Source organism: Notothenia rossii, assembly GCF_949606895.1.
Source record: "Notothenia rossii genome assembly, chromosome: 10".
NCBI classification, from domain to species: domain Eukaryota; kingdom Metazoa; phylum Chordata; class Actinopteri; order Perciformes; family Nototheniidae; genus Notothenia; species Notothenia rossii.
The window spans coordinates 23,432,850-23,447,176 of NC_136908.1; the positions used below are offsets into that span (position 1 = coordinate 23,432,850).

General features: G+C 39.7%; 1 protein-coding gene across 1 annotated transcript in view; it reads left to right on the forward strand.

Annotated features, from left to right (window-relative positions):
• The window catches only part of col11a2 (collagen, type XI, alpha 2), a 51,942-nt gene that overhangs the window by 19,000 nt on the left and 18,615 nt on the right, over nucleotides 1-14,327 (forward strand). Inside the window, exons 6-24 of the mRNA XM_079655565.1 lie at nucleotides 1,642-2,985; nucleotides 4,285-4,398; nucleotides 5,999-6,208; nucleotides 6,781-6,834; nucleotides 7,549-7,590; nucleotides 7,907-7,969; nucleotides 8,104-8,178; nucleotides 8,429-8,515; nucleotides 8,765-8,821; nucleotides 8,994-9,047; nucleotides 9,236-9,289; nucleotides 9,656-9,709; nucleotides 10,117-10,170; nucleotides 10,332-10,385; nucleotides 10,485-10,529; nucleotides 11,992-12,045; nucleotides 12,913-12,957; nucleotides 13,059-13,112; nucleotides 13,194-13,238. Of these exons, the coding sequence (XP_079511691.1) occupies nucleotides 1,642-2,985; nucleotides 4,285-4,398; nucleotides 5,999-6,208; nucleotides 6,781-6,834; nucleotides 7,549-7,590; nucleotides 7,907-7,969; nucleotides 8,104-8,178; nucleotides 8,429-8,515; nucleotides 8,765-8,821; nucleotides 8,994-9,047; nucleotides 9,236-9,289; nucleotides 9,656-9,709; nucleotides 10,117-10,170; nucleotides 10,332-10,385; nucleotides 10,485-10,529; nucleotides 11,992-12,045; nucleotides 12,913-12,957; nucleotides 13,059-13,112; nucleotides 13,194-13,238 (2,559 nt within the window). The remainder of the gene's footprint in view (nucleotides 1-1,641; nucleotides 2,986-4,284; nucleotides 4,399-5,998; nucleotides 6,209-6,780; nucleotides 6,835-7,548; nucleotides 7,591-7,906; nucleotides 7,970-8,103; nucleotides 8,179-8,428; nucleotides 8,516-8,764; nucleotides 8,822-8,993; nucleotides 9,048-9,235; nucleotides 9,290-9,655; nucleotides 9,710-10,116; nucleotides 10,171-10,331; nucleotides 10,386-10,484; nucleotides 10,530-11,991; nucleotides 12,046-12,912; nucleotides 12,958-13,058; nucleotides 13,113-13,193; nucleotides 13,239-14,327) is intronic.

A 14,327-nucleotide genomic window follows, 5' to 3' on the forward strand; every position in this document is an offset into this window, starting at 1 on the left:
ATATATTTGCCTGTTATTGAGATTACTTGATATCAATTTCTTATTTTTAATTTGTAGATCTGTTGAAATTACAATATAAAACTAATGGATTACATGATTATTGGGAATCTCCTTTTTTCTTAAACTGACCTTTGTCTTACAGCCTTTGTAAATAAGTTGTGTTATTTATAAAATATGAATTGTACCTAACTTCGTCACACGATGGGTTTTAATTTGCTTATCGCAGAAAGCATCAATAAATTGACTTACAAATGCTTTTTGACGGCACAACACTTTTAGCATTCATTCGACTACACCCAGCTTTTCAACAGATACCTCAACACATGAGCACAAAAAGCACAGAAATATTTGCAATACCATTTGACCAGGGCATGTGTCTGTATTGTCTTGTTACTTGCATGATTTCTTATTTATTGTAAAGGATGTCACCGCATGCTTGTACTTCTGGGTCATCGGTTTCCATACAAATTTCCCAGGCAACATGGGAATGTCAATGCACGTGTTTTTATCTTGATATAAGAATTCATAATTGTACACCTTACCTCAGTATGGTATACAAATGACACACATGTAGCCAAAGTCTCTGTCTTTAAGACTGTTTGTGCTCTTGCATATTTAAGGTGTTTAACTCACAATGATGGACATTTCTCTCTGCATACTATATTAGTCGAGTGAACTTTTTGTAAATTAAATGTTCATTTGCATGTATTTTCATTATAACAGCATGACTGGTTCAGTAGGAATGAATCATCTACTGTTGTTTTCATTTTTTTGTTTTATGTTACTAACATGCATTTGCATGCTCCCCTGGCATCCATATTCCCTCTTGCATAGCTTAACAAGCAGTCAACCTCTTCGTCCTGCAGTTTGACTTGTCAGTGCATCATACAGTGTGTGTATGTGTGCGTGTGAGGGAGTGAGTGAGTGAGTGAGTGAGTGAGTGAGTGAGTGAGTGAGTGAGTGAGTGAGTGAGTGAGTGAGTGAGTGAGTGTGTGTGTGTGTGTGTGTGTGTGTGTGTGTGTGTGTGTGTGTGTGTGTGTGTGTGTGTGTGTGTGTGTGTGTGTGTGTGTGTGTGTGTGTGTGTGTGTGTGTGTGTGTGTGTGTGTGTGTGTGTGTGTGTGTGTGTGTGTGTGTGTGTGTGTGTGTGTGTGTGTGTGTGTGTGTGTGTGTGCTTGTTTAGCACCAGCTTCACCTGACCAGTCACACCCTTAGTGCCTCTGCCAAACCACAGGCTCCAGTTCCTATTAGCGCAAATATGCTGCTTTTTAATTTAATATTGGGAATGGCATTACTGGAGAAATCAGCAAAAACCATAAACCTCTTAAAATGTGAATTTTGAATTTTCTTATCCAGCTGTATTTTTGTTTACTGTTTTAAAATGTGAATTAATCCTTAGCTGTATCCAGTAATGCCTGTACAGTCTCAGTAAATCATCCAAGCCTTGGCCATCTTAATGTCATTGTTTCTCAAAACATCCACTCTTGTCTTTCTCTCTCCTTCTGTCCAACCCTTGTTTGTGCTTTTGATCCCCCTCCCAACCCTTCCTTGTATCTTTGTCTTCCTCCACTCTCTCTTATCATTATACACTTTTACATACTAAACACCATCCCAACCAAAAAACAAAACAATCACGGATATTAGAAGAAGGTGATCAATGGAGAATCCGTCCCCACTAAATCCACTCCTGTCAAACCAAAACCAGCTACTGCTAAGCCAGCCAAGACTGTTCCATCCAAACTTGTCGTCAAGTTGCCTATGCCTGCCAAAGCCCCCAAGACTGTTGCAGCCAAGGCAACCAAAGCTAAGCCCTCCGCTGTAGAGATCCTGTTGTCTAAGATAAAACCAACAGCAGCAGCTAAATCTAAGCCAGCAGCTGCTCCAGCTAAGAATGGCAAACCAACGGTGGAAAAACAAGGAAATGGTGCAGCTAAAGCCAATGGCAATGGAAAAGCAGCTGTAACAAAAACTAATGGCAATGGTAAAGCTACAGCTGATGCCAAGCCAGCAGCTCAGGCCAAGGTGAATGGGAATGGCAATGGCAAGGTTGTAGCTGAGAAGAAAGTCAATGGTAATGCAAATGCAAAATCTTCATCAGAAAAGAAAGTCAATGGAAATGGAAAAGCCACTGTTGTGTCTAATACTAATGGAAATGGCAATGGCAAAGCTACAGCAGAGAAGAAAGCCAATGGAAATGGCAAAACTACTATTGAGGTTAAAGAGGTTAAAGTCAAAATGAATGGCAAAACTGAGAGTAAAGTCAGCGGTGAGGCTAAAGCCAAGGCCAATGGCAAAGTTAATACTGTTGTAGAAAAGAAAGCTGTAAAGGCAAAAATTGAAACCACTACTAAAGTAAAGACTGAAAAAGTTGTCAAAGTAGAAAAGACCGAAAAGACTGTGGTCATTGCACCTAAAACAGATGCCAAAGTAGAAGCTACTAAGGCACCTAAACCGACAAAAGCAGCAAAACCTGATCCTACAAAAGCAGCTAAACCTGAATCTCCAAAAGCAGCAAAACCTGAACCTACAAAAGCAGCAAAACATGAACCTACAAAAGCAGCAAAACATGAACCCACAAAAGCAGCAAAACCTGAACCTGCAAAAGCACCAAAACCTGAACCTGCAAAAGCACCAAAACCTGAATCTACAAAAACAGTGAAGCCTGTGGCCACCAAAGCTCCAGCTGTGAAACCTCCAGCAAAGGAAGTCAAAGAGGTCACCAAAGTGAAAACTGTTGTCACCAAAGTCCCTCTGGTCAAAACAAGCGTCAGCAAAGTTTTGAAGAATGTGATCGAAAAGGTTACCATCCAGAAGAAAGTTGCTTCAACATCTGCCCCTGTCCAGCCCACTCCACCCAGACCTACAAAACCAAAGGTGGCGGTCGACAATAATGTCAAGTCCCTGCACAAACCATTCCCACCGTTTGGCAAGACTATGCTGGGTGGAACTTCAGTCCCAGCGAAGAAAAATACCAACGGTTATCAACAGGTACAACAAGAAGGACCATGTTTGGGTCAGAATGTCCAGAGTCGTATGTCCCATCTGTCCCATCTGGTTGCCAGAACGTTTCACCATCTAGGGTTTGCAACTCGTTTGCAGTCTTTTGTATGCATAGTTTCATCTTTAAATAGGTGGCTTGCAGTGCAGATGTTGAGTTAAATCCTGGATGGTGGACAATCTGGTCATCAGAATGGACGTTGGTTCATACCAAGCTGGGTGCCTTCTTATATATCATATGATCTTTATGATTGCCCCAACTTCTCCATATGATATGATACAGCGGTGCACATTGAAGCATGGCTTATTGTACGGTTTCATTGTTCTTTACTTCCCTATACTTCCTTCAAGCTGTTGAAGCTGGATCTCAGGAACTGAATACGCAGCACTCCACCTCTTTCTTTTCGGGGAAAACATTAACGTACCGGTGAAATGAATGAGCATGGATTTCTATGGCACAAAAACTAAACTTAAGAAAACACAAATACTATCACATTCTATACACAAGCAACACAACAAACCTCCTCTGTTACTCTGTCATTCTCTCCTTGTTTTGTTAGATTTAAGTACCTGTGTTTTCTCTCTCCCTGTCTTTTGCCATATTTTGTATCAAATACGAATAAAGCAGCCTCACAGAAACAAAAAAGGGTGCTTTTGTAGAAGTTTAACTTCATGAAATGTCTACTCTATTATGACGCTGACCTGCTTTAAGGTTGAGGGACATTGTGAGGTTCATGGTCATTAGTGGGTTCTGGGAAATAGATGTAAAATCTGGAATTAACTGGATTGTTTTCTGTGAGGCTGCTGATTTGAGTTGTCTCTCTATTTTCTGGTCTTGGGTGAAACTAAACATCCCAAAGCATCAAGTTCTGATGTTTTTATCTTAAGGGATGGATAGAGGCTCTCAGTCCTACCTCCAAAAAGAGGAGACTTCCACCTTTCATGAATATTGGCTTTGTGAACTTTAAAAAGTTGTTGACCAATACAATAAAAAGAATTCTCAGCAAAGTAGACTCAATGACTCCCTAAATCTTGCATATGGCAACATTTATAGTTATTGAGATCCTGAAACCTGACATTTCTTTTGTAAAATGGATCTTTACAACTTTAAAAATGTGAGTTGCCACTAAAAAAGTTTCCTTCAGCACTGGCAACCACAGTTTTATGACGTGTTCCATTTTATTATTTTGACTCATAACTTACAAGCAGAATTTGAACTAACCGCGCTCTTCCGTTCAAATCTGCTTATTTCCTCCCTGCAACCCAATTCCTGTCAACTTGACCAATCAGGATGTAGATACTGAATATTCCGAGGCTGGCCACACCCCTACAGAGACTGATTATTACTATGAGGAGACGGTGCCAGAGGGTGAGGTGATTGGAGAGGAAGAAATCCCTGTACAGGTAAAAAAGAAAATTACAAACTGGTCAGTCACACAGATAAAGAAAAATTAAATAGTCCAAAAACATTTTATATCAACTTTATAATTAACATACATGAAAATTATTGATTTCTACAGATAGATTTTCTTTTTTGCTCAGTAAAATATAAAGAAACAGAAGTTACCGATTAGCCTACAGTGACAAATACAGGAAGAAATCAGCGCCTCAATACAAGAGACCTCCATCGCCAAAAGCAGAAGACAGTGTAACACTTGTGTGGTGGTGAGCCCAGTCTTTGTAGTTTAACCAAGTAGTACAACTCCGTGTCTCTCTTCTAACCACACATCAATGTTTTGTTGGACCCGATGCCACATAACAAGAAACAAATCTTTTTCAAAGAGAATGCATGACATTCATCTGCTTGTATCATCAAATATTCGTACGTGGCTCCTTTTCCCCCCTAACAACAAGATTCCTGTTCTCATCTCAAGGTATTCTGTTGATCAGGTTGTTATCTTGACATAAGAACAACAATCTTGTGGAAAAATGGATCCGCATAGGAATATTCGATATGCAGATTTAACCAAAGCAACAAATGGAGATGAATATAATGCATTCTGGTTTGAGAGAAAAATTAACTGAACTAAAGAATACAGTAGTTGCTGTGGCTAACCTTACAGCCTAAACTATATCAGAATTTGAGAATGAGTTTCTCAGTTTTGATCTGTTTCTCACAGTTCACCTGTTTTTGACAATAAACCGTATTGTCTTTATAACCCTTTTATCATCCATGTATATTAGCTGACCTTGATGACTTTGTTTTGTTTTCCAATGTTGACGCCATTAATTCTTTGGTGCCTATTATAGAAGGGTTTATTTTACGACCAAATACGCACATTTGTTTGAGTTTAAAACTCTTTTTGTATGAGGTAACGGTACAGCATTATTCCACTGGATTCATTTGTTTTAAAAACACCCATGGTAAGTAAAATAGAAAATAACATAGTTTTTGCTTTGCAAAGCATAGCGTATTGCAACTTGTTTTCACAAAGTGCTTCATATCAGTTAAGTGTGTTAAGGGAAAAGGCAAGCATGACATTGAGATTAATAGTGCTTTTGCATTTCTCTCTGTCTCTCTTTTTAAACCAACATTTCAAATGTGAAATAATATATTTGGAGAAGTCCCTCATCACACAAGCTGATAAGGATACGCTTTGGTCAAAACACATACTATTATAGTCTCAATAATAGATTATTAACAGGAGATTTGAAATGGCAGGAAAAACCTGCTAATCCGTAATTCAACTGAAAAAATCAGACTGAATTTACAGCATTAAGGGCTGAAAAGGTCCCCACATCCTGTCAGATGTCTTATTTCTGTCCATGTGTCACTGTTTATTTGCAAAAGGTAAGACTCACTTCCTTCTACATATGCCTTCTTCTTCCACTCCCCCTGTTGTTTGCTTCTATATTTATTTTTTATTTTTTCTAACTATTTCCCCATCATACATACCTTTCTCTCTTCCTTCCTTCTTTCCCTTGACTTTCTATTTTCCTTCGCTTGATTCCTCCTCTCTCGCCCCTCTATCTATCCTGTTGCGGCTCTGATAAACCAAACCAGCCCCAGGTGGAGACCACGTTTCTGGGAGAGGAGGTAGATGCCACCAAGGCAGGCGGGGTGCTGGAGGAACCCTTCACTGAGGAGTATGTGACTGGGGACTTGGGCCTTAAGGAATACGACTATTCCTACAGGGACTACAATGAGCCAATACAGGAGAATGGAGATGCCAACATGGGCCCCGCCCTGTCCGCTGTGACAGATGAGGGAGGCGTAAGTCGTTTTGCTCCTGACGCAAAAAAACTACAAAACCAGTTTCAACTAACTCTGAATACTTATCTTGGTCAAATGTTATTCAATGTCCTCTCAAAGTACTTGTTTGAGTGTCAGGCCATTATGGATAAACACAACGATAACTTGAACTATTGTGTACACTGCATAAAGAGGCATTTTGAAGTGCAGCAGTAACCGATTGCTGCATCCTTTTTCTAAAATGCAATTTATTGCAATGCATGGCTTCATTAAGTGCTGCTAAGCCCAGATGATGATCGATGCTAAGTAATAGACCAAAAGTGTGCAGAACTATTGAATTATCATCATCATCATCATCATCATCATTTCAGCCAAAGCTTATAATTCTATCCAAAGCAAAACAGGTTTTTATTTTTATCATTCTATTTTCTACACTTGCATATTAATGTGGCAAACTATTGTGGGTGTATGTATGTACATGTGCACCTGTTGTCAAAATGCATGCAGCCAAATCTGCATTCTATGAGTGTGTGTGTGTGTGCATCTCTATACTGACTATGCTGTGTTGTTGGCTACATGTGTGTTTTCCTCAGGCTGCCGTCAGAGGACAAAAAGGAGAACAAGGAGACCCTGCTGTCTTGGAGCCTGTGAGTTACTTATTATCTTTAACTGAGCATTTGATTTGAACTGGATCATTCAGGGACAGAAAGACAAAACCTTACAGAGTCACTTTCCCAAGAAGCTCCAGGGGTTCACATCAGCAGCCCTCTTGTCATAATCTTGCTTTTCCAACTCTAGAAGGTTTTGCCACATCAATTTGAGGGTGTCATTGAAAGCCACACCTACTCTGTTAAAAAACAAAACAACATATAAACATCGGGCTACCTTACATATCTTTGTCTGTCATTTGAATTGGCTGTGACCTACATTATAAACCATCTTACTGATTTCCAGTTGGGAGCTTGACAAATTCCCTAGCTTAAACAGCTCGTCATTCAAGTAACGGTAACCATGTCCATCCAAAGACTGAAGGACAAACCTTAGCCCGTTGACCTTGCAGCAAAGCCACAACACATTTCCATTTGTCATCTGAACTGATTCATGTATTTTTCCTTTGCATCTTTTACCTTATAATATTGTCATTAGTTATTATGCATTTGATGTAGCCGTTGAAAAGGAACAGATCCCCACAGTGGGATCCACACGTTTTCTGCTTTAAAAAATAGCACTACAATTGTACTTTCAAATAAACAACAGAGTAGCCTAATTGCAGGAATATTTGCACTGATCTCCATTGGATGTTTGTCAGGGTTTTTTTGTTCCCTTTCGTTACATTTCTAACTTTATTGTGTATTTTGCAGGGTATGCTAATTGAAGGACCTCCCGGACCTGAGGGAGCTGCTGTAAGTACATTGTGTTTATCTCCTTGTTTTTTATTCGAAACACATTTTCCGTTTTCCAAACATTTACACGTCTGTAGTTTACTCCTTTACATAAGTGCCTTTATTCTCAGAGTTATTTTGGCAGTACTGTAATTTGCTTCATGCAAGTATGAGGTAACATCATAGTCGGTACACTTCTTTTTGAAAGGCTATGATAATTACCATCATTTGATATTTTCGGCACCATTATCACACTGTGCTTGACGCTGAAATAGAATATGACAGCCTCATCGAGTCCGAATAAGAATACTCAAGTTCCCCTTCCCATCTCCTTCAGGGTCCTACAGGCCCACCCGGCTCTTCTGGACCCCCTGGCTCTTTCGGTGACCCCGGCGAGAGGGTGAGTGTTTCACTTTATCTGAAGAAATACAGGTTGGTAGTGTATTTGCACTGGTCTGTTTAAAAGAAGTGTATTTAGCTTCCACTCTGTCCTTGAACCTGCCATCTTCACCCCTCCCTCGCTACATCCTGCAGGGCCCTTCTGGTAAGGCTGGTATGCCTGGATCTGACGGAGTCCCTGGACCTCCTGGAACATCTGTCATGCTGCCTGTGAGTCTCCGTAATCCTTTGAAAATGTATTAGAAATGTCTGAATATGAGTGATATTCGCCCCAACGTTTGCATTTTGTGGATACCTTTAAGATTTAACATTGGCCCTTGTTCAATATTATTTTAAACATTTGTATCATCATATTTAGATTTGTTTGTCCTTATTATTAGTTAAAGTAATTTTTCAGCGTTGTGTTGATAAATGATATTAAATGTATCAAACACTCACATGTGTTCTTCTCTTTTTTCAGTTCCGTTTCGGTCAGAGTGGAGGAGATAAGGGTCCATCCGTTTCTGCACAGGAAGCCCAGGCAGCAGCCATCTTGTCTCAAGCCAGGGTCAGTCCTCACTTTTACTTCACATTTCGTTTGCATCAAGGATCATGTCAGTTGAGTCTTGACGCTTTGACATTGCCAGGGATTGTTACCTTTTTTGAAAAATGATGTGGACCAAGGTGTATAGCATGTGTATGCACATATGACTTGGTAGACATAAGCCTTTCTTTGCTCTATATTTAAATGAAGGGTCATCTTTTGTGTAGCCAATTGCCTCCATGATCATTGATTTTGAGATTTTACTGTCTCTAGATGGCTCTGAAAGGACCTCCTGGACCAATGGGATACACTGGACGCCCTGGACCTTTGGTATGTTTGCAATCGTTGGGACCCTTACCTGTTTATAACAAGAGTTGGTGTTTTGTTTACATTTTCAAGGATTTTGATCATGTAATTCTCTTAATTGCAAAAACTGCTTTTTTTCTTTTTTCTTGTTAATATTGTATGATGGTGATGGTGATGGTGATGATTTCTGTTTCAGGGAAACCCAGGAAGTAATGGTCTGAAGGGAGAGGGTGGAGACCCCGGTCCTCAGGTAAGAACATCCAAACAGAACTCTTGTTTCATATCAAAGTTATATCAGCGAGATAGCTTGTATGCAAAATCATGTAATGAACTCTCCTTTTTACAGTTACTGCGGTTATAATTAAACTTATAGTACATTTATACTCAGCTCAGAAAAAAAAAGCCAACAGACATCTAATTAGATAATCCATTCTTCAGGGCCCCAGGGGACCCCAGGGTATGATGGGACCTCAAGGCAAATCTGGCAGAAGAGTGAGTATGACAAATGAATGGTTTTCCTTTTTTTTTATTGTTGTCTAACCCAAAGTTAAAAGGGCATCACTTTTAACTTCTTTTCTCTGGGGGGGCTCAGGGGCTGCTCCAAATGTATATTCTGTAATAAATGGTGTAAATGTTTAAACAAATAACAAGTGTGTCATCAGAATGTGTTACTCCCAAAATCCTCCAGGAAAGGTTTTGTCTGCATCACAGACAAGGAATCATCTATTTTCACACCCCTCCAAAGTCTTGTTTAGGATCTCTCTGTCTGTTAATACCCTGTCAAAAACAAAACAGGGATGTGTGGTACGACTGTGTCTCGTATACGGAAGCCCCTTTAAAACATGTTCTTCCTCACAGGGCCGTGCTGGAGCTGATGGAGCCAGGGGAATGCCAGGAGAGTCTGGAACAAAGGTACGCTTTCTCTGGTGTCAGTCCTTTATGGAGATGTTTGCTAATTGTTTGTAGCTTAAATGACATTGTGTTTAAAAGTCAATGAGTTAAAAGTTAGGGAAAAAATCTCTACTGTGGTGTTACTCTAGATGCATGTAGCTTAATTATTTGTATTATGGTGAATTTGTTAAATGTACAACCTGGTAGGCTTCACAAGAAAACGATAAGGTCAACTTGTACTTGGTCTTGCTGGAACAATAAAGTCCATTGAGACATCTCACATACTCTTGCACCCCAAAATCACTACTTTATTTGCAAATCAAACTTTGGATTATGAATGCATCAAATCCACTTTTGATGCATTGGTACATCTACTACAATGCAGCAATTATTCCTAACATGTCTTTTATAATGCTTGTCACTTTCAGGGAGACCGTGGTTTTGATGGCCTTCCTGGTTTGCCCGGGGACAAAGGACACAGGGTGAGTCCAATGCACATTACAATCAAAATGCTACATACAATTCATGCAGTAATTACATTAGTAAGGATAAGTATGAGATTGTAATACTCTCTTTGTTTGAATATCTGTTTGTTAGCAGCTTTGTTTTGTTTCCTCACTCCTCTACTTTTTCTTCTCCCCAGGGTGACACAGGATCATTGGGGCCCGCAGGACTTCAAGGAGAGGACGGAGAGAGGGTAGGAAGATATGAAAAACATTTTGTTAATGATTCCAGGCACCCCTCACAACTCCGTAAGTAATATTCACATCCTTGGTGTGTCTGTGTGTGTTTCCAGGGAGACGACGGAGACATTGGACCAAGGGGTCTCCAGGGTGAATCAGTGAGTGTTTCCATGACAACATCTGATTTTAAATCTCTCCCGCTTTCCCCTATCTCTGTTATAAGCAGCATCCCAGAATGCATTTCCGTGTATCCATCTGTAGCACTTCAGTTACCTTCACACCTGCTGTTTCCCAATGATACCTGAAGTAGTTATCTCCACTGTTATTATGTTTAAGGCAGTGATAGTAGATGCAGCCAACTGCTGCCAGGATCACAGGTTTATCGTGCAATAATTCTAGAAAAACATTATTTGTTTCTAATGACTATGTTTGGATCGTACTTGGAACTTCGTCAGATCAGAATGTTTAAAAAGTGGAAAGCACACCCATATGTATACTTCATGATAACCAATAGGCAGACCAGCTCTATGGTGGCAGGCGTGGTTCTTACCCAGGTTGACAGAACATCCAAATATTATTCAGTTAACAATTCCATATATTACAGAGAAAAATGTGTGCAAACGCCATACTTCTAAATATATGACATATATATTATATGGAAACAGAAGATACATAAACATAATGTGCTGTATATCAGAAATGACATCGCTGTTTTTTCTGATAGCCGTGCACTATGTGAGGTTGGTGTTATGTATTGTCCTTAACAAGTAAATACCATCTTCAGACTGAAATGTAATTGGATGGTTGTAAACTCCTCATTAATAACATCAACGCCATAAATAAGTAAGAATAAATAAGCAAAATAATAATGACATGGTCAACATTCTTAATGTAATCAAATACATTAAAGATACAATATCAGGACTTTAAGGCAGAACAGTTGTATTGGATTGCATATGATTGCACGGGTTGAGCTAATGAAATGATCCTTTTATAACTCAGGTACCCCATTCAACAACAAAAACATGACCAACTCATACCTAGAACTGGCCTGGTGCCTTCTGTAATATAATGGTGACTGACAAATAAATGAAAATCTTTCTTCTTCACATCAAAAATGAAATGATTGTTTGTTGGCACACACTCAAGAATGAAGCCAAAGCCATCGCCTGGGCAACCCATTTCTTTGTATCCACCCACACACCATCCACATGAGGACAAAACTAAAATAAATTATTTGTTGTGTTTTTCATCATTCTTTAATTAATAAAATGCCTATTTCTATAAATACCCTAATTCAAAAATAATAACTCCCTTCAACAGACATTCTTTTTTTATGAAAAATAGTGCGCCATTTTACAAATGATTGGAATCAGTCAATATAGTTTGTTACAAATGTATGTTATTTCTCAGTCATCATTACAATATATTTAACAGTTTACTTCTGTGTTTTAATTAGTCTGTTTATCCCAATGCTGAAATTGCTGTTTTAGTTATTGACTTAATATTCTATATTGTGATTTATTCTAGAATATAATAGTTTAAATATATAATTTATGACTTTGATTACCGACTAATATTGGCGTGTCTTTGTGTGTGTGTGCTTTCGTCTCTCTCTAGGGACCTCGTGGTTTGCTCGGACCCAAAGGTCCCCCTGGGATCTCCGGACCTCCTGTGAGTAAAAATAATTTTGAACCACACTGTGGCGCTGGTATTTTTAGTGGCATTGTTTTATCCATCTGTAACGACTGAAAACCCACGGCACCTCCTGAAACAACACGCTGAGGCCTGACATAGAGACGGGGATACCCAGTGATCTAAAAATGTAACATGCAATGTTCCCGCAATCACCTCAAAACAAAACAAACACAGAGAATCACACAGCATTTTGGCAGCAAAGTCCCAAGTATCCATTTAACACTTTGTACTAGAGTTGTTTGGTGACAGTGGTTGAGGTCTGCGAGCACTGATTTAGCATGGCACTGAGATAACATGGTCTGACAAAAGCAGAACAACCAAACACATTGTCTATTCCATTCCACACATTCTTCTTCGTTCTTCCACAACATTTCGTTTGGAGTTTTCGGTGTGCTATGCAACAAGCACGTGCTCACTTCTTTTTAACTTTACACCCTCAAACTCTTCAGCACAAATCAACTCTCCCTCGAGATGTATCTGACTTCAACCAGCGCCCTCTGGACACACGAAAGGCTTTATACAATTGTATTCCACAAGACCTGTAAACAGACATCTATGTGTAAAATTGGGAGACGCCCCCTTTAAGCAGCAAGCTTTAAGTACCTGCTGATTCCTATCAATCTAAAGATACACGCTAGCATTATCACCAAAACCCTTCGCTGCGAGTGACATTTAGCGAGTATAATTTCCGCTGCAAATTTGCGTGGATAGAAGCCTTTACCATAGTGAGTGAGTTATTATTATTGAGGTGTAATTATATTGTGAAATATTTTTGTTAATTCGTGACAGATTCTGTTCAGAATTCCACTCTGATTTTACCTTCTCACCCTCTTTTCTTCTCAGGGTGTGCGTGGAAATGACGGGCCTCACGGTCCCAAAGGAAACTTGGTCAGTGTTGGTCATAACTTATCTACCATGTTAACATTTAACCATGTTATTGAATCCGCAGATGATTAATATGAGCACCCATTATTCTTCCTGTCCCTCAGGGTCCCCAAGGAGAGCCAGGACCTCCAGGTCAGCAGGGAACCGGAGGAACTCAGGTGAGACAACTGCGAACGCATATGTACAATTACCACAGTAATGTTGAGAGTGAGTATTCATTCTTTCATTTCTTTTTGCAGGGAATGCCCGGACCTCAGGGAGCCCTCGGACCTCCAGGAGAGAAAGTAAGCAATACAAAATATAAAGTGACTCTGGATCAAAAATACAGAATGATACAGGAAGTAAACTCAGTTAAAGGAAATACTTTCAACAATCAACATTTATAGAATAGAATCATCAGGATAAACTCATTGAGTGTACATTCTTTAGCCCCATTCGTTCATGATGGAGAGAGGTACTTGAGTGTGTCCAAAAATATGTAATGGCAGATTTTCAAGTATAAGCGATTTCTGAATTAGTTCTTGTATTAAAAAAAGCTATTTTATTCCGAAAAATAGATTAGATGTCTAATCACGTGCACTGTGCACCCCATGGTTCTTGATTTGCATTGAGAAGGAGTAGGGTTGCCTGCTGATTATTCTTTAATTATGTCTTTATGTATTGCAGACTTTTAAAGCAGCAGTTAATTTGTGAAGTATGCTCATTTGCTTTCTTGACAAAAGTTAAATGGGGTTAGGGTGTTTCAATCAGGAGAGACAGTTTTGATGTAAGAATACATATTTATTACCAGGAATAAGCAAATGAATGTAATGGAGTTTTGGCGATTAGGCCCTGTTGTGCAGGAGTATCATTCGGGAGGGGAGAACCGATCCGATGAAACCCCTGGGGACTAGACACTGGTGGTGGTGAATGGATGGTTAGGCCCAGTCTGAAGGGGAGTGGCTTGGCTTGACCCTGGATTCAGAGGGACAGGAGGTGAAAAGGGGTTGCAGGAGGGTCGCGTCGAGTCACCTGAAATGACAGCTGTCAGAGGGGAGAGCAGATTTAAAAGGTTTAGCGGAGCGCTATGGTAGGCTTGTGAGAATAGAGCGAAGTTATTGGTTAAGCTGGGGAGTAGAGAGTGTAGTAACATGGAAATAGTAAACTAATGAGTAAAGAAGGTCTTCCTGGTTGAACTTGCGCGGAGCTTCATTGGAAGGATAAACCATTAATATGTCCACTAAATATGAGGCTAAAGCAAGCAGCTGGTTAGCTTAGCATAATGTTTCAAAACAGGGGAGAAGAGCTAACCAAAAAGATCCACATAGCAGCACCTCTAAAACTCACCAGTAAACACTGCCCCGGTGGTAGTAGCCAAAAACTGTGAACAATTA